At 39.0% G+C, this 17,624-nt stretch overlaps 2 protein-coding genes across 3 annotated transcripts in view; one reads left to right on the top strand and one right to left on the bottom strand.

The window, feature by feature from the left end:
- ADAL (adenosine deaminase like) overlaps positions 1 to 6,690 on the top strand; it is a 9,371-nt gene extending 2,681 nt beyond the window's left edge. For both annotated transcript variants that reach the window (XM_019472387.1, XM_019472386.1), the window contains exons 4-10: positions 555 to 642; positions 1,231 to 1,312; positions 2,096 to 2,222; positions 2,931 to 3,011; positions 4,031 to 4,169; positions 4,672 to 4,772; positions 6,137 to 6,690. In XM_019472387.1, coding sequence (XP_019327932.1) covers positions 555 to 642; positions 1,231 to 1,312; positions 2,096 to 2,222; positions 2,931 to 3,011; positions 4,031 to 4,169; positions 4,672 to 4,772; positions 6,137 to 6,328 — 810 coding nt within the window. In that variant the 3' untranslated portion in view covers positions 6,329 to 6,690. The remainder of the gene's footprint in view (positions 1 to 554; positions 643 to 1,230; positions 1,313 to 2,095; positions 2,223 to 2,930; positions 3,012 to 4,030; positions 4,170 to 4,671; positions 4,773 to 6,136) is intronic.
- Positions 6,691 to 9,663: 2,973 nt separating this feature from the next.
- Positions 9,664 to 14,494, bottom strand: LARP6 (La ribonucleoprotein domain family member 6). Its single transcript, XM_019472361.1, has 3 exons — positions 14,430 to 14,494; positions 12,818 to 13,010; positions 9,664 to 11,671 (listed from the first exon to the last, which is right to left on the bottom strand). Exons 1-3 carry the CDS (start codon positions 14,492 to 14,494, stop codon positions 10,598 to 10,600), a joined length of 1,332 nt encoding a protein of 443 aa, XP_019327906.1. The 3' UTR covers positions 9,664 to 10,597.
- Between the last annotated feature and the right edge of the window lie 3,130 nt (positions 14,495 to 17,624).

The following is a 17,624-nucleotide window of genomic DNA, read 5'->3' on the forward strand; positions in this document are numbered from 1 at the left end:
AGCTTCTCGCTGGCAGGGCATGAGAAGCTGAAAAGTCCTTGACTAGTGTAAGCACTGCTTAGCAACAACTAACACATCAGTGTGTTATCAACATTATTCTCATACTAAATCCAAAACACAGCACTGTACCCGCTACTAGGGAGGAAATTAACTCTGTCCCAGCTGAAACCAGGACAAGTGTCCTCTTCTTTCCTCCTGTAAAGGAGCTTTTAGGCAGCCTGTTAAACTTACGGAAAGGTCCAGTAGCTGTGAAAGGAGTTATCACTGCACCAGTTGAGGGGTATTCTTGCTCAGACAAGGAAATTCTCATTTGTCCTAACTCTCTTTAGTATCACTGAGGGAACTGAAGGTACCCTCTGTGGGGTAGTATTTCCAGAGATGGAGAGTGCTAAAAACACATAGGGCCTGAAAATTTGCAAGTGTTTCACACCAAAAGATAGCCAGGTCTTTTAAGGAAGAGATAAGGAAGAAATATTTTCCTTTCTTTCGAAGAGAAAATATAACTGATTATAAGCATTACTTTCATGATGTTGAATACACTGTTTCTTAATCAGATAACTAAAGATGTTATTAAAGAATTTGCTGATGATGGTGTCAAGTACCTGGAATTGAGGAGCACTCCTAGAGAAGAAAAGTCCACAGGTACAGCCTGTTCTGGGTTTTAATTTGTAAGTTTGATGTGCTATAAAACTTAGTTAAGACTATGTTAATAACAAGTAAAGTCAAATTTAGTTGGTTCAATAAAAATATATTTTAAATATAAAAGCAAAGATTTAACCATGTAAAAACATAACACTTTACTGTTAGATTTTTGAGGACAAAAATGTGTTGGTTATAACTCTGCTACCCAAGAATTTGGGTTATTCGCTTTAGTATGATATCTGAGTCTGCTAATATTTGTAATAGCTGAAGTAATTTTCTTTTCGCTACTTCATTTTTTAATTTTCTTTTAGATGTGGTTTAATAGAAACAGGTAAGAGAAGTCCTGTTGCTACTCTGGTTCACACTAAGTTATTGTCTTTCTTCCAGGTGCTTGGGAGGAGGCTTAATTCAAATGTATGCTTCAAAGTAAAGCCATATTTGTAAACAGAATTAGAACTATATAGATTAGAAGACTATGGACTAAAATCATAGGTGCAAAATGAAAGTTAGGAGGCTAGAGAGCTGGGTCTGCAACACAATAAAATTAATTCAAATATGTTTATTCCAAATGTGTACATGTGTTTGTAGGTATGACCAAAAGGATGTATGTTGAAACTGTACTTGAGGGTATAAAGCAGTGTAAAGAAGAAGGCTTGGATATAGATGTAAGGTAAATAAAGCACATGGAGTACCTCTGTTTCAAGGTTTTGTGTAGTCTGATGCTCGGTCATGGTTTGTGGAGAGGTTTACAAACCATCAGTGTAGGAAAGAAAATTGTGCTTAAACTAGATTACATGGAACGGAAACAGGTAATTCATACGGAAACCTGAATTTTTATCTTCCTTTTCACTCATAGAGAATGAAGCTGGGTAAAGCTTTTCGGCTCTAAGACTGTCCATTCCCTGCGATGTTTTCAGGAGAAGCAGTGTTTTTGATGGAAATTGCACTAAAGACTCCTTTTTCACAGCCTAGATTCATTGCAAAGATTTTGCTTGATTAGCTGTACAAGCAACCTGCTGTAAAGGAGCGGTGGCCCTTCCAGCAGGAAAGTTTCAGAAGGTGTCAGTGGTTGCTTGGAGGCAGTCTGCTTGCCTGTCTTTCATACTGTCAGTAGCAACCCTTGTTAGATTTATTAGTGGAGGCTGAAGAATTCTCATTCTTCATGTGTGCACCTCTGAGAGGTTGCTCGCCTGATACTGCAGGCAGCAAATGAGCAATGTATTGTTCCCTGCCCTCCCTCTCACCGTGGCTATTGCATTTCACAGGCTAACGTATATGTCTAATTTGTGTCCCTCTGCACTTTGGTGCCTTCGTTCCTTGAACAGTTTCCTATACAAATACTCTTTATACTCAGCCGTGAAGGATGTGAAGTGCCATTTTTGTTGGCATCAGATTTGTTGGTCTCCTGATATTATAGCTTGTATTTAACTTAATACGTACATTTCTATCCTAGGTTGTTAATAGCAATAAATAGAAGAGGTGGCCCGGCAGTTGCTAAGCAGACTGTTAAACTTGCTGAAGAGTTCCTTCTTTCCACTGATGGGGTTGTAGTAGGACTTGACCTCAGTGGTGATCCCACCGTAAGTTTTTGTTTTATTTTGGTCTGTTCTTGAAGATAAATGTGTAATGTTGTGTAACGGCAAGCGGTTCTAATCATACTTTGTTCTTACAAGTTTTTGTCTTATATGTGTTGCTAGTTTGAATGGATTGCTCGTAATCTCGATACCAGGTTAATCCCTGTTGCTGTAAGGGACAGATACTCTAACAAAGAATCAACAGATTAATATATGGCACTGAAAAAAGAGCCACTGAAAAGTAGTGTTTATCTGGGAAGCGTCTGTTACTAAATTGTCCCAGTCAGATTGACTGGGTTGAGGCAAGTTAAATAATATTGCAAGTTGACACTAGTTTAAACTTTGTTTAGATGCACCAAATGCTTATTGCGTATTCAGAAAGCAAAAATAAACATTTGAGGATAGCTGTCAAGTTGAAATGAAATAGTTCTAAGTGATAGTTGTAGAAAGGGTATCAAAATCAAGACAGTTGCCTCGTCAGTGTTGGGCATCATCTGAACTACTGACATTTGACCAGTTTGTCTAAATTGTGCCCATATAGCAGAACTTTATGTGACTTGCTGCATTCAAAACTGAAGTAATGAGAAAAGAAAAATAATTCAGTGTAACTGTATTTGAATTAAGTATTTTGGTATCGCTAGACTTCTTAATTATTGTAATAGGAGGAGTTTTGTAAAACAAGCTGTAGAATGGTGATGTGTTTCTGTCTTCAAGGCAGGACATGGTCAAGATTTTTTGGAACCGCTCTCAGAAGCAAAAAAAGCAGGTCTAAAGCTGGCATTGCATCTTTCAGAGGTAAAAGTTTTCTTTAGTTTGGTTTTCTTTAGTTTGGTCCTTCTCTGTAATTCCCATTTTATAAAAAACTTGATGAAACTAAAATTAACTTCTGTGCGTTTTGAACTTCTCAGGCCAAAGTAGTAATGCTTTGGGGTGTTTTGACGAGAGAAGAAAACAAGGAGAAATCTTCAACAATCTGTTCTGAATCAGAACTGTCAATTTATTTCTTACTGTACTATATCTATTGGAGGGTTAGGTGTGAATTTGAAAATTAGTAATATTGCAAGAAATCCACTGTTTTCTTCCTGGTATTTGTCAGAAGTCATGTATACTAAAATTCGCACATTTTCATGAGGAGTTCTGTTAGCTCTGCTTGTATCAGTAGAAAGAGTTGGGCTGCTCCGTACAATCTGTTGAAGTGGTAGCTGAAGTTTACTCTGACAAGTCTGATAAATGCTGAAAATACTTTTATTCCTTCAGGAAATTAAGCATGATACATGATGTCACAGGCCTGTTTATACTTGTTTCCATTTCATTAAGGAGGCTTTTGCAGGATATTCCTGCATGCTTCTCTGAAAATGTATTTCTTAATGTCTCAGTGGTCTTTCGGTTTTGTTTCTTTCTTTTTGTTTGTTTGGTTGGTTTTGGCCTCTTGCAGTTTAAGTTCTTTAGGCGCCATTTTTTTAATCCCTGTGTAAAACAAGTGTTAAAGATCGTCTTGACAGGGTAGTTTTGAAACGGAAGCATACAAAGCTGATTTGAGGCCTCCAACTGAAAGTACTTCAGAACTGCAAAGAGCGATCATCTGTTTTCACATACCAGTTTAGGATTATGGCTTCTTCGGTTTGTAATTCCAAGTTGAGAGTCACTTTCATGCACTACTTCTTTCTTTACAGGGTAGTAATGCAGATATTTAGTCTCACTAACACTTTCTTTTGGGTAAGATATGCTGTGAAAACAGAACTTGAAGTCCATTGTAATTATTTAATGTGCTGTTTTATGCTGCCTTGACAGAATGTAAAATATATCCTCTCTAGATTCCAAATCAAGAAGAGGAAACCAAAATTCTCCTGGGCCTGCCTCCTGACAGAATTGGACATGGAACGTTTCTCAACTCTGCAACAACAGGTTCAGAAGAGTTAGTGCCACTTGTTCGACAGAATCATATACCTATTGGTAAGAAAAAAAGTTAAGAAAATTACTTGGTGATCTCTAGATTTCAGAATATCATACGTACTGCTGATCTAGGAACTCTGATTTGTCTTTGACCAGAGGTGACTTAGAAAAACGTGGCAGCGTAGGTGAGAGAATAGCCTATAAAGGTGCACTGGTAACGCTTTCGCGTTTGACATATTTGTGGCAGCAGACAACAATTGATGTCTCGGATGACAACAAAACTAAACTATAACTTCTACTTACTGTGCAAGGCTGCGTGGTGTTTCTCTATCTGGTTTGCAAGCTCCCTAGATTTTATACCCAACCAGTAGTTAAGAAGAAATTGATTACCAAACTTCCCTCAGAGCATATTACCAAATATTTGAAGCATAGAAAATCAAGGAAACAACAATGGCTGATTTTAATTTTCATTCAGGAGCAGAAATAAGTTGATTAATGTGTCAAAAGCATCGCAAGTCTTTTGTTTTGATATATATACTCGTTTCTTCTTTTTTTTCCTTAGAACTTTGCATGACATCAAACATCAAAACTCAGACGGTGCCTTCCTGTGACAAACACCATTTTGGATACTGGTACAGCATGGGCCACCCTGCAGTGCTCTGTGTAAGTTTTTCGATTTTAACCACGTATTTAGGCAAAGGGCCAAACTAGTGTGAAATTGGAGAAGTATATCTCCTTTTATGGATCAGAGCTGACTTACTAACCAGTTCTGACCTTGCGGCAAATCATCTGCTTGTAGGAAATCATAATGTTCTGTCTGAGAAATGCTTGTAATACAAATGGAAATTTTTAGTATTTCTCTTGGGTTTATTGTAAAGCAAGACCTTTTCTTCTGTATAGATAAGATGATCAGCTGTGTTTGCTGTGCAAACCTCGTAACTGTTTGCACGCTGACAGATTTCTCTTAAACACACTGGTCCAATGCTTGCATTTAAGCTTGTGCTTGCCTGGCTATTTACCGTGTTGGATGAGAGTTCTTGAGTTCTCTTGACAGCTAATTAAGGTCCTTAAATATTTGTCGAGGTGCCAGGTACTTTTGCTGGCATTGGTAGGATTTTACCATCATCCTGTTGGTTTAACCCCTATAATTTGTAGCATTGTCCAAGTGTGTGTATATATATTAGAGCATTGTGCTTATTATTCAAATAAGCCTCAATCCTTTATTGTATAAAGTATTTATTACTGAGTTTGAACTCTGTTGTATTAGGTAAAAAATAATTCACGATTAGAGATTATTTCTGAGATTTTCAATTGTGAAGAGTCTAGATAACTACTGAAGTCACGTAAGAAAGCAGTTCACCCATAAAAGCCTACAAAAACAAGAGTAGTAGAAGAAGGAGATACTACAGTGTCTTAAGTTTAACAGGATATAGTCAGCACTCTTCTCTGGGGACACAAGGACTGTGAGTTAGGGATGGGTAATCTCATTAACTCTGACATAATGCTAACTCGCTCCTTTTAGATGAATAATCTTTCAGTGGCTTTCGATCATGTGGTTTTGATGCTTGCCTAGTACTTCAGTCAGTATCCAGAAATTGTCCTAGCTGACACCAAGTGTGGAGCGTGAGACGGTTTCCTCCCTGAAGATGTAGGAATACGGAGTATGCTCTAGTTCCCAGGTCTGAGGGAAGGGAAAAGAGCAGTAAGGAGATGTGTGCATACTGACATAGCTTACATGTATGCATCATTTAATAGCCATCTTTCTAGCCATTTTAATAGGAAAACCTATTTTCTGGATAAATTGTGCCATCACTTTAAGAAGTTTTCTTGTATGTTTGAATAATTTATTAATTTTGAGTGAAAATAGGGCAAATAAAGTATGAAGTAATGACCAACAGATGAAAGAACCGTGGAATAAACCGTGCAACAGCAAGATAAAACTGGTTTGTAATGTGTAGAAAAACCCCTTTTTGATGTAGAGGAACTAATTTAAACTTTTTCTTTCTTTTCTTTCAATTTAACTCCAGACTGATGATAAAGGCGTCTTTGCAACAGATCTATCGCAAGAATATGAGCTGGTTGCAAAAACATTTAACCTGTCTCGATCACAGATGTGGGATCTTTCCTATGAATCAATCAACTATATCTTTGCTTCAAGCGTATTAAAATCAAAGCTAAGGGAACAGTGGTGTAAACTGAAGCCAACTCTGTTTGATTAATCAGACTTGTTCTAAACAGCTTGGCTGTGTTAGCTTAGTTAATAAGCATTTTTTATTGAAGTCCCTGGCTTTTTTCAGACTTCAGGTTTATAAATCCAGCCCATAAAGTGTGCCTGTGCAAAAGGAAGACGACAGGAATGTGTCCTTTGTTAGTGGGGACAGAAATAAATGTTCTTCTGTAGTTGGGAAAGGCTCTCAACCAGCGACTAAAATTCCAAATGTGTCGTCACGTCGTTTCTCTCCAGTTGATACGACATTTTTTTAAAAATACTTAGTTGAAATATGTCATCATACTACAAACATTTGAGAGTCAGAACAAAATAAAGGCACAGCATTAGGGTTTAACATGTCTCTGTTGGCAACATTATGCCAAGCACTGTAGTTGGGAAGGGCTCTCAACCAGCGACTAAAATTCCAAATGTGTCGTCACGTCGTTTCTCTCCAGTTGATACGACATTTTTTTAAAAATACTTAGTTGAAATATGTCATCATACTACAAACATTTGAGAGTCAGAACAAAATAAAGGCACAGCATTAGGGTTTAACATGTCTCTGTTGGCAACATTATGCCAAGCACTTCGTATGTACGGTGTGTAGATTTGGGTTTTCTGTTGGTTTTTAAACAGAGGTTTTGAGCAATTGATTGAATGTGAAGACAGAAACAAACTCGGGGAGAATGAAATAATTGTCTCAAAGGAATTAAATATTGCATGTTTTTATTGGCGTACACGTATGACTGAAGCGTGCTGTGGATTGTGCAGCGTATGTGGTGGTGCCTATTGATGCACTCGGCACTGGTAGTCCTTAGACAAAGTTAGGAATCTTGAATGCCTTAGCAAATTGTGAGCTACCTGGGGGAAATGGTCCAATTCTTGAAATGCTTTTTGGAATTGCTGTTTGTTTCTTTAAAAAAAGCAATAAAAATAGCTTCAACCTCCATGTTTCCCAAACCACTGCTTCAGGTGTGCGTGCCTGTGTGTTTGAGATCTACAGAAGCGAAGCACGTGTAAGCTGCTGCAGGATTTGGTAAGTGCGAGTCTCCGGAGCAGACTCGCTGTCTGTGAGCGGCACCGCTTCTGTTCTGACCCCAGAGGGTGCTCCGTGCTTCAGGCAGTGACAGGGTTCACTCCACCCGTCTCTATGCATGTGCATGGATATTTTGATACCGAGATATCAAAATAGAGATGAACATACACATGCAACAGCATCTAATACTAGATATTGCTAGCTGGTGTAGGAAGTATCCAGAGAGAAGGTATTTCATACCTAGAATATTTTTACATTGATTAATTAAACAAGCAAACATTCTGGGCTCTACAAGGAATACTGAATATAAATACAGTGGTACAAAAGCTGTTCATGACTTGTATTATGGTCTTTTTTTTAATAAAATCAGTGTAAAGTAGTTGTTCTGGCTCCAAAGTGGGAATAAGAAATGAAAAGGGAAAAAAAAAAGCTGGGGGGCAGGATAGCAAAGCAGTTGATAAGTCTGTGTGGCTACCTGAGGTTTGCATGGAACGTTTTCCAGGCAGAAAACACTCCTTTTGGAGATGGGGAAAAATTATGTGAAGCAGAACTGTGGTTCTATATATTCTTATCTGAACTCAGAATAAGACCTCATGCTGACTTTTTATTTATAAACAGTACTTTAAAGTACTTTCCAAATAGTTCCACTGATCACATCATCTTTTGTTGTTTGATCAAGTTACATTATCACTAGCTGTTTGATCAAGTTTGTCTGTATTTTCTTTCTACAAAAATGACGACTACGGTAAATGTATTCTTTTTCCTTTCTTATTGAAAAGCTCTCTAAAGACAGGTTGAGCAGCTTTCTGGAATGTTACAGTTACATGTATCTTAGTCTCAGGATAAGCGGGCGTTCTCTTGTAAAATAAGTTTTACAATATTTTTACAGGTTATGGCCTTGTAATAACTCTTCAATAACATAGTATTTGGTTTATTAGCGACGAAAAACTGTCGACTTCCTGTTTATTTACTAAGGGATCATCCTCAGTGTTCATGTTATCTGTCAAGCCTAAAACTTTCTAAAGCAAAGCAAGACTCGTAATTGGTGTCTGATGAGATTTTTAGTTTCAAACTGGTAGTGTTACACAGAGGTGAGTTTGATTTTTAAGGTTTAGATGTTGCATGTGACATGTAGACGTGTTCATTCAGAGCACAGCCCTGGTAAATGCTGCTATTTTCAACTAACTTTTTTTTCCTGCAAGCATACAGTGACTTAGAGATTTTTAACATTACGGACCGTTACATATAGTTCTCAATATTTCCATCTAATTGACTTCTGTGTGTCTTCAAAATACTGCCTTGCATCAGTTGTAGTACTGCCCCCAGGCAGTTTGGTACGTGACAACACGTAGATGCTGCAGTTTTACAATTAAAAAAAAACCTTCCGTGATTGTTAATGAAACAACAGTGTTCTGGATACATAGTGCAACAGTGCTGTTACGTACTCTAGCGTTACCGAGACACTCTGCTGAAGACTGTGTACTTACCCTGTCACTTAGGTACTTGCAGACACGCTGCCGATTTAAACAAACCAACACAGCACTCTGCGTTTCACAGTCTTTATAGTGTCTCGGCTGGCAACGGAAGTCGGGGGGTAACTTGGAGGATTCCATTTGTGTGAAGTAAAAGAACCAGGAATACATTTGGCGGCTAAAGAATGATACACAGAACCGGGGGATTTCTGTATAGTGGTTTCTAACCGCGTGTTACTGCAGTTCTTTACACTGCGGAAGGGTTACGCTTGGAGTGGAAATGAAAGTTGGAAAGGACGGGGAGAAGTTTTGGAATGAAGATGCATCATCTGATCAGAACGTTGTCGTGCACCGTTCCCAAGTTGTACATTAGAAGCTGAAACCTTACCTTCTTACTATCGCTGGGCTATTTTTCAGGAGTATAACTTCTACAAGTAAAACGGCAGAGGTTCCTCCTTTGGCTTCAGGTAGGATTATATAGATTATATAATTTTAATTTAAGTGCTTCTCGCTGAGCCTGCTTGTTAAATTAGGAGGTAACGGTGAGATAACCATTGCTTAGTTTATAATATTGTATAAAAATGGGTGCCATACAGCCAGAGTAAAGCATCACCACTGAAGTAACCGTCATTAATGGGGCAGAGGACCTTCCCCCCCCACCCCACCCCGAATGCAGTGGAAATTCCGAGTAACTATTTCTAGAATTTCATATGGTCTGAGATGAGGTTTCTCAAGTATCCATTCAGGTGCAGCTCAACTTATTTTTCAAGTAAACAAAATAAAGCTAGATGGAGTTACTGTTTTTGTTTATTTCCATCTGATTATATGAGATAACACGGAACAGTCTTCAATGCGCAGAGTCTTTATTCACATCACATGAAAATACACGCTTTGGTCCTACTAAACAATATTGTCTTTGGAGATGTATGCAAGCAGAGAGCAACTGCTCACTGTAGCATAAGTTTCTCGGAGTTCCTTTTGAGACAAACGCAAAGTCTTGAAAACCTCTATTCCTTATGATTAGGCTGGTAGCATCCCACAGCTTATTGTAATACAACCGCTAAACTGTAAGTACTTACACACTGCTCTTCAGGATCATAGCTTTGCAAATAATGTAGTTACATGAATGATTTATATGCCTGTTTCAAACTAATACATTTAAAAAAAAAAAAAAAAAAAAAGGCAGGTAAGGGCATTGCATTAGGTAAGTGCATAAGATGATTAAGAGACTGGAGCATCTCTCATATGAGAGGCCTAGAGACCCGGGGCTGTTTAGGCTGGCAAAGAGAAGGCTCAGGGGGCGGATCTCATCAATGTTTTTAAGTATCTGACGGGAAGGAGTAGAGAAGATGGAGGTAGGCTCTTCTCAGTGATACCCAGTAACAGGACAAGGGGCACAAGCCGAAACACAGAAAATTCCACCTGAATGTAAGGAAACGCTTTTTACTGTGTGGACGGTTGAACATGGGAACACACTGCCCAGACGTGCTGGGGAGTCTCTATCCTTGCAGACATTCAAAACCCGAAGTGACCTGCTGTAGTGGACCCTGCTTGAGCAAAGGAGGTGGACTGGACAATCTCCAGAGATGCCTTCCAACCTCAACTATTCTGTGATTCTGTGAAGTGAATATACAAATGATAAAGTCTCTAGATGAATACAAAATCTTTTAAAATTAAATACTGACTTAACTCAGTCACTCAAGTGACCATTTTTCACCAGGCTTAAACAAAAGCAGTTGACTGACTTGTGAAATTGTTTTTAAAGAATGATTTATTCATTCTTGGTAGCCTTCCTTCTTTCACATCCATTGTGGAATCCTTTAGTGCCATCAGGACCTTTAGGCAGCCGCAGCACCCCTACAGGCAGACCGTCTGCATTTTGTATTTTCCGAGCTAACATGGGGCTACTGACGGGACTCTTCTCTTGTGTTACAGTTTGAGCTTTTCTTCTCTGTACCCAGGGGCTACCAGAAGGAGTGATACTGCTATCCGAGGAATAATCTGTACATTTCCTTGGAATTTCAGGGCTAGTGCTTGGGTTAAGCTTGCCGTCTTCAGCCAGCGGAGACTTTTTGGTTACTTTTCTTAGTGAAGATGGACTGTTCCAAGGACTTGATCTGGGTGACACATTAGGACTCAAATGGTTGTTTGGGTGAATGATGGGGCTCAAATTACTCATAGTATTTGTTGCAGTACTTTTGCGTCCTGACAATGGTGATGTAGGATTACTCTCTGGGTCAGAAGAGCTATTTGCTGAAGATTCATCACCAGCAAACTGAAGTTCCTCAACTCTCTTATTAAGGGATCTAGCCTTCTTAAGACTCTTGCTGGTATCTTCGTCACGGTTCTTGTCTTTGGGAACTTTTTTCTTCGGAGGTTTCACACCTATTAGGACAACTTTCATGCCGGTCTCTTTCTTTTCAGCACACATGAAGTCATGAGCACGTATGGCAGCATCTACTTCTTCAAATTCTATAATTGCACATTCCTGAGTTCCCAGTTGGGTGTACCGACTGCTGACCCTCCTGATATCGGGTGGTAGATCCCTACCAGGCTTGAGAATACGAACTGATGAAATTACACCAAAAGTTACAAAGGCTTTGAGGAGATGCTCCATTATCCTTTCTTGCATGCATCCATTTTCTTGTTGTTTGTTAAGAGCCTGCAGCTCGGAAATCATGTGGATATCATACACCAGTAACATCCTGGTAGGGAGGTTTTCACTTGGAAACACTGGAACAGGAGTATTTCTTCTAACCTTTCTGTTATCATCATTGAGCTCGAGAGTGTCCGAGTACTTCAGTGCATAGGCTGTGGTTCTCCAGTCACGGGTGAGGTGTTTCACCTTGAAGACAGACACAGGTTAAGCAGCACAACTGATCAAACCCACTCAAACTAATTACAGAAAGCGTAAGGCAGATGCAGGCTCCAGTTTACAAACAGAAACCTGGATTTAAGTTTCATGTAACAGACTTGAGTGAAAAAGTAAACAGTTTTCCTGCTATAATGGGCATCAGTTGAGCGCCTGTAAAGCTCAGGTCCTGGTCAATCTACTGAAAATAGGAACTGACGCTAAACCTCAAACTGAAAATCATTACTTTATCTTAAAGCCTGCTCAAGTGATATTCGGTCATTCCATATCTAGGTCTGAACCATGACCAAAATGCATGTTCTGTGGGGTTTATTTTGTTAAATTTGCCAAATAAGTAGTTTCGCCAAGTTTAGGACTTCATTTTATTGAACTGATTTTTCCTCTCTCAAAAAACTCAGTTAAAGAAAACCCCAAACTTCTCCATTTCCAAGGAGTGTTTTTAAGGGTTTATCTGTTACTGGTATAATCTGTTTGAAGTGGTCTGAAGAAACTGGGAGTGCCTTAACTTCTAGACTGAATAGCTCTGCAAAACTGTCAGATTTACAGTCTTGACGAAGTGTTTCTAATGTAACTTTAGAAATCAGTTACATACACATATTTACATAGGAGTTCCTAATGTAAAAAAAAAAAAAGAAAGAAAAAAGAGAAAAAAACACCTGACCTTTAAGGGACTTCAGTTCCCAGATACTTTCTACTACTCTTAATTTTTGGATCTCCATACATTTGCAAAGGTCAGATTCACCATCCCTTCTCAGAGACAAGAAAGTAACTTTACCGGCATTACTTAGCTACTCATGAGTAGCTGATCTAGAAATGAATTTTATCCAATGTCCTATTTATGATGCCCTACTGTCTCCCAGAATGGTAATATAAAAGTGTAGTTGCTTAAAAGCCTATGATTTCCCTAGCCAATCATGAACGAGTTCAGCAATTGAAGTTCTGGATGAGAACAAACCTAACTGTCACATCAAAACTGAATCAACCCCTGAGAGAGGCAGATAAAGAGGGAGGCTGTAAAACTGCCTCTACAAAGTAATTTATTTTCATCTAATCTCTCCTAATGTTTTTAGATTCATCAGGCTTATACAAGGCACTTCAAGTCTTAAAAAGTTAGCTTACCTTCTTAAAAGAAGTGAGGAGTTTAACACTGACGTAGCCCATCTTATTTCTTCTCACATGCTTTAGAAGGAAGGCATCTTTCTCAAGGTTCTCATCTGAGAAGTAATATTCAATCTGTGCTATTAACTTCTGGATCAGGTCATTTTCTGGTGGTTTCCATTTCTGGTCAGAGTCATCATCATTTTCCCCCCCACTGGAAAAAAAGTTAAATCATTTTATTAACAGATCTTCATCTTGTATTAGTGGATTCAAATAATCTTTCAAAATGAAAAGGCATAACCGTAATGCTGAGTCCAACTTACTTTATTCATAGGCACTGAACAGGCATCGCCCTATCCATCTGAGGCAGGAGGCCAGCTCAGAGGATGAAGCTTTCCCGTCAGTGTAAGGAGTCAAGTTCCTGAGCTCATTCCAAAAGCTGATCTCAGTGTAGAATGAGACATATACACTAGCATCTTGAAAACACTCTGCCAACTCAAATCCTACACCAAAACATGACAGGCAGGTGCACAGGCACTTGGTGCTATACGAAGCTCCTCCAGTGACAGTGTTTTATTTTTCAGTATGAAGCTATTAAACATAGGCTTGACATTTATGTGCTTCATGAGTAGTGTCACATACCAGTGAATGAATATTCTAACTGGATACAATCATGATTCCTCAAGCCTCGTCACTGCATGAATGCAGGAGCCAGTATCCCGGGAGTAAGAAAGACTGACAGGACTACTGTGCTTTTTACAGGTCACTTCCAGAGTGACAGAGTAACTTAACTAGCAGTTTACCAAGGGGCTTAAACTGTATGTACATTTCAGATTAAGGACGTTGGTGCAGTAGCAGCTCATGTACCTCAGGAACAGCTGTATATGTACACATACGCAGGTTGGTGCTTTTTACAGGTCACTTCCAGAGTGACAGAGTAACTTAACTAGCAGTTTACCAAGGGGCTTAAACTGTATGTACATTTCAGATTAAGGACGTTGGTGCAGCTCACGTACCTCAGGAACAGCTGTATATGTACACATACGCAGGTTGCTAAGAAGTTACTCTCATTTCCTCCGTGCCCCTCCCATCACGTTGTCTAGGTATCTGTGCAAAATGGAGCACTACTGAGCATCCTATCCCAAAAAATAAGATACTGCAACCATGGATTTGAGATAAACTTCTTCCCACATACAGTTACAGCAACATGTTTGTTGCTGAAATACAAACAACCATTTATATTGTTATCTAGCACTGAGGCAAATAGTTCACCCACAGACTACAGCCATAGATGTTGCTCTAAGAACTATAATGCACAAGTCTATCTTAAGCCAGAGCCTTTTTTTTTTTAAAGCTGTTAGCAGTCTAGTTTTGCTGTGGGACCATCATGAAAGTTTCTGTTAAAAAAAAACAAATTAAACAATCACCCAGTAAGCTCCTTAGACCCTATAAATCATGTATTACTTTGGTCTCCCATGTACCTCAGCAACAAAAAAGGAGGAGCCACACATTTTCCCAAAATTGTCTTAAATGGCTTTTGCAGAGCTTGTGAAATCATTAAACAAGGGAGCAGGCAGCACACTGGAGTCCTCCGAGGGCAATCTGGCAGGGAGGTTGCAGGCTACTGAATCACCTTGCCTTGTGGCAGTTCTGTCCCAGAGACGAACTGGAGACTGTGATCGTAAGGCTGACTGGCATGCCGCCCATGCCTGGGCGCAGGCAGCAGCACTGCCTTGGCAGGTGCTTGCTCTATATCTGAAGACACTGTTCAGGTCAATGGGCTCTGCACAGGGAACGCGCTCCCAGGTGTGACAAGTTACGGCAGTTCTCTGGGACCTGGCTTTTTGAAGCTAACGATTTATTTACTTATTATGGTTCTTCCGATGATAGGGCAACACATCAGATATACATGGATACTCACTCACACAATCCTAGTCTCCTTGTTAAAATCTCCCTAGCCACTTAATGGGGTACAGTTCAAAGGAATGACGAGAGCAAGAGAGTGAGAAAAAGAATTTAAGTTATTTGACAATGCCAGTAGAGGATAATAGATGAAGTTATGATTAAGATAGTAAAAAACATTTAATGGCCAGCTGTGGGCGCTGGTTTCAGAAGGAAGAAAAAACAAGGTTAAGTTTTTATTTTTCATTCATGATGTTCCCTTATGCCACTACTTCTCATTTTTCATTCACTACCGATTCAGAACTAGTGTGGGCACAGGAAACTTAGACCATTTCAGCATTTTTACATATCCACACTCTGCTAAGAAAAGCTTACCTTCAATTCAGGATGGAGCTTATAGTTTTTTTAGAGGATTTATTAGTACAGACATTTGCAGGTATGTGGAAGGTTTGGATGGAAAGAAAATGGAGCATCATGCTTGGGAAAAAATAAAAATGAACTGCATGTTTGCAAAGACCAGTACCATCCTTACTTACAGCGTTAACACACTGAATCAGAGTGAAATAGGTCTCATTTCACCTCTCTAAATTAAATATTGGTCACAGTCTGAACTATACACCATTTCTACATTTGGCAGATGGTTCAGCGTTTACAAAATCTTTAGGGCTCTTACAACAGTCCTCACTAAGTACTGTATGGAAATTCCACCTACAGCAAATGCAGAAATTTGCAACTAGCTCCATATTAATTCATAGTAATGATCAACTGCTAGTACTTCTAGGGTACCAACTCTACTACAGAGGTAGTTGATAAATCAATGTCAGTCCACATGGACAAAAAAAAAAGCCTAGTAGTTATTCACAACTTTTACTTATTTCTTTATTCAGAGCTTTGTGACGGATATGCTTGTCAAAACAGGATAGACTGAAAAACAACCTTTTAACATGGTGACTCATCTGGCTATTAGTCACACAAGAAACTAAACATATCTGCATAAAGAATAGATTTTGGGTTTTAAATATCAAAACTCACAAACAATATATTAAATTGTCTGGATAGAGTCTAACCTTTTGACAAGTTTTTGCTGAGTCTCAAAAAGAATAAGGTATTGTATTAATAAGCACTGTGGCAATACAATTTACAGCATTAAGGTGATGTTCCAACAGTACAATCACTGAAAGGCAGTGCAAGTCTGTTAACAAAAACTAGTGGATACAGTACTGGGTGCCTACTAATGGGACGCGTGGCTGCAGCGATCATTAAATTTCAATTTCTATTGTGAAACATTAAATTTTGGACTGACAGCATAATAAAAACATTCACCTTTCAAGCTCAGATTCTTCCTGTATCTGTCTTGCATCCAAAATAAACTTGAGGAAGAATAGCTTTACTTTATGCATAGGAGAATCACCTGTTTGTTACCAACAGTCTGAAGATTTTTCTGAAGCACCTGGCAGCTAAATGGCTGAGGACTGAATGTTACAAATACTCAGAGATCTCCTGAAGAACTGTGGTATCTTGACCATGAGGAAATGGTTTTGATTTCTTAAGTTATAAAATCTAGAAATTGAGGAAAAAAATCTAAATTGTCTGCTAGCCTAGCTGGAGAGTGAAATGGCTCATTCCCAGCAGTTTTAGACCATCACTGACAATTTTCCAAATGTTTGGGTAAATAGTTTCCTATCAGATGTTGCATTCCCGAAAGTAAATCCTTAGCTAAGGTTACACGTAAATGGCAAAAGCATGTGTGAACTCCACTCACCTACTTTTGATGCAGGGCCTTTATAGTTCTCTCCATGGCAATACCTCTGGCCTTTCCTGGATCAGGAAGAGGCCATTTACAAAAAGGCAACCTCCACAAGAACTGAATATACATCAGCACTGTCAGCAAACATTTCTGAAGATAGCACCTACTGTAGAGGATTAAATAAGTGGCATTTAAGAGTTAGCTATTATGTGTTACAAAACTTGAAAAAATAACCACCCTTTTTTCTAGTCTAGGCCAGGGCTAGAAGCTCTTACACAAGTAACTTTGCCAAAGAAAACAAATGTAAAAAATATTCTGAATTTAAGAAATCATTAATTGGAATGCAACACTGTAGACTGCTGTACACATTTGATTTATAAAAATACAACAGTCACATATGATTGTGGAAAGACTAAGTAAACTCAGTTTAAACATTTTACTGGCATCTAGCTATGCTTGCTTCCTGTTTCTGTAGTGCACAGTTGACAACTTTGGCAGCTGTAGAAAATTCCACCTCCCCAACTACTCCTCTGTAACTTAAAATAATGCATTGCAGTTCATTCTGAGTCAATGCTAGGATATGAAGTTGGAGAATCCATTAGAAACAACTGATCTTTGAACAGAACACTGAATTTCATGCTACTATACCTAAATCTTTATGTGATTAAATGTATTACTGCATCTGCAGCTTTAGTACGAACACAAGATGAACTACAATTAGTGAGCTTTGTCTCTCTGTAGTTTTCTGGCACAAAAATCCTGGATGTTCCTTTTACAAGAGATTCTGGTAGGCATCAAAGCAACTTCAGGCATCAGTAATAATTCCTGCAACTTATCATTAAGTACAGACAACGCTATTGGCATTATCAAACAGTAAAGTAGATTATAAAGTGGTAGTTTCTTCTGCATTTAAACTGGTCTTGGTTTCATGTCTGGTCAACTTGTTTCCAAAGCCATAGAACAGGTCTGCTTGTCCATGTCTTAATTCTATTGAAGAAAATCTCTACGGTTCTACGGAATAAAAACCAAACGGGGAAAGAAAAAAACACAACAACCAACACGAAAACCCTTTCTGTAAAAGGCGGTGAAATGGAAATGTCGGGGGCACCACAGCCCGGCGCCTCTCGCTGTGGGGAAGCTACGTCCCGCTCCGCACCGACGGCGGGGCTGCGGCGGCCG

Source organism: Aptenodytes forsteri, unplaced genomic scaffold (assembly GCF_000699145.1).
Source record: "Aptenodytes forsteri isolate BGI_AS27 unplaced genomic scaffold, ASM69914v1 Scaffold83, whole genome shotgun sequence".
NCBI lineage: Eukaryota > Metazoa > Chordata > Aves > Sphenisciformes > Spheniscidae > Aptenodytes > Aptenodytes forsteri.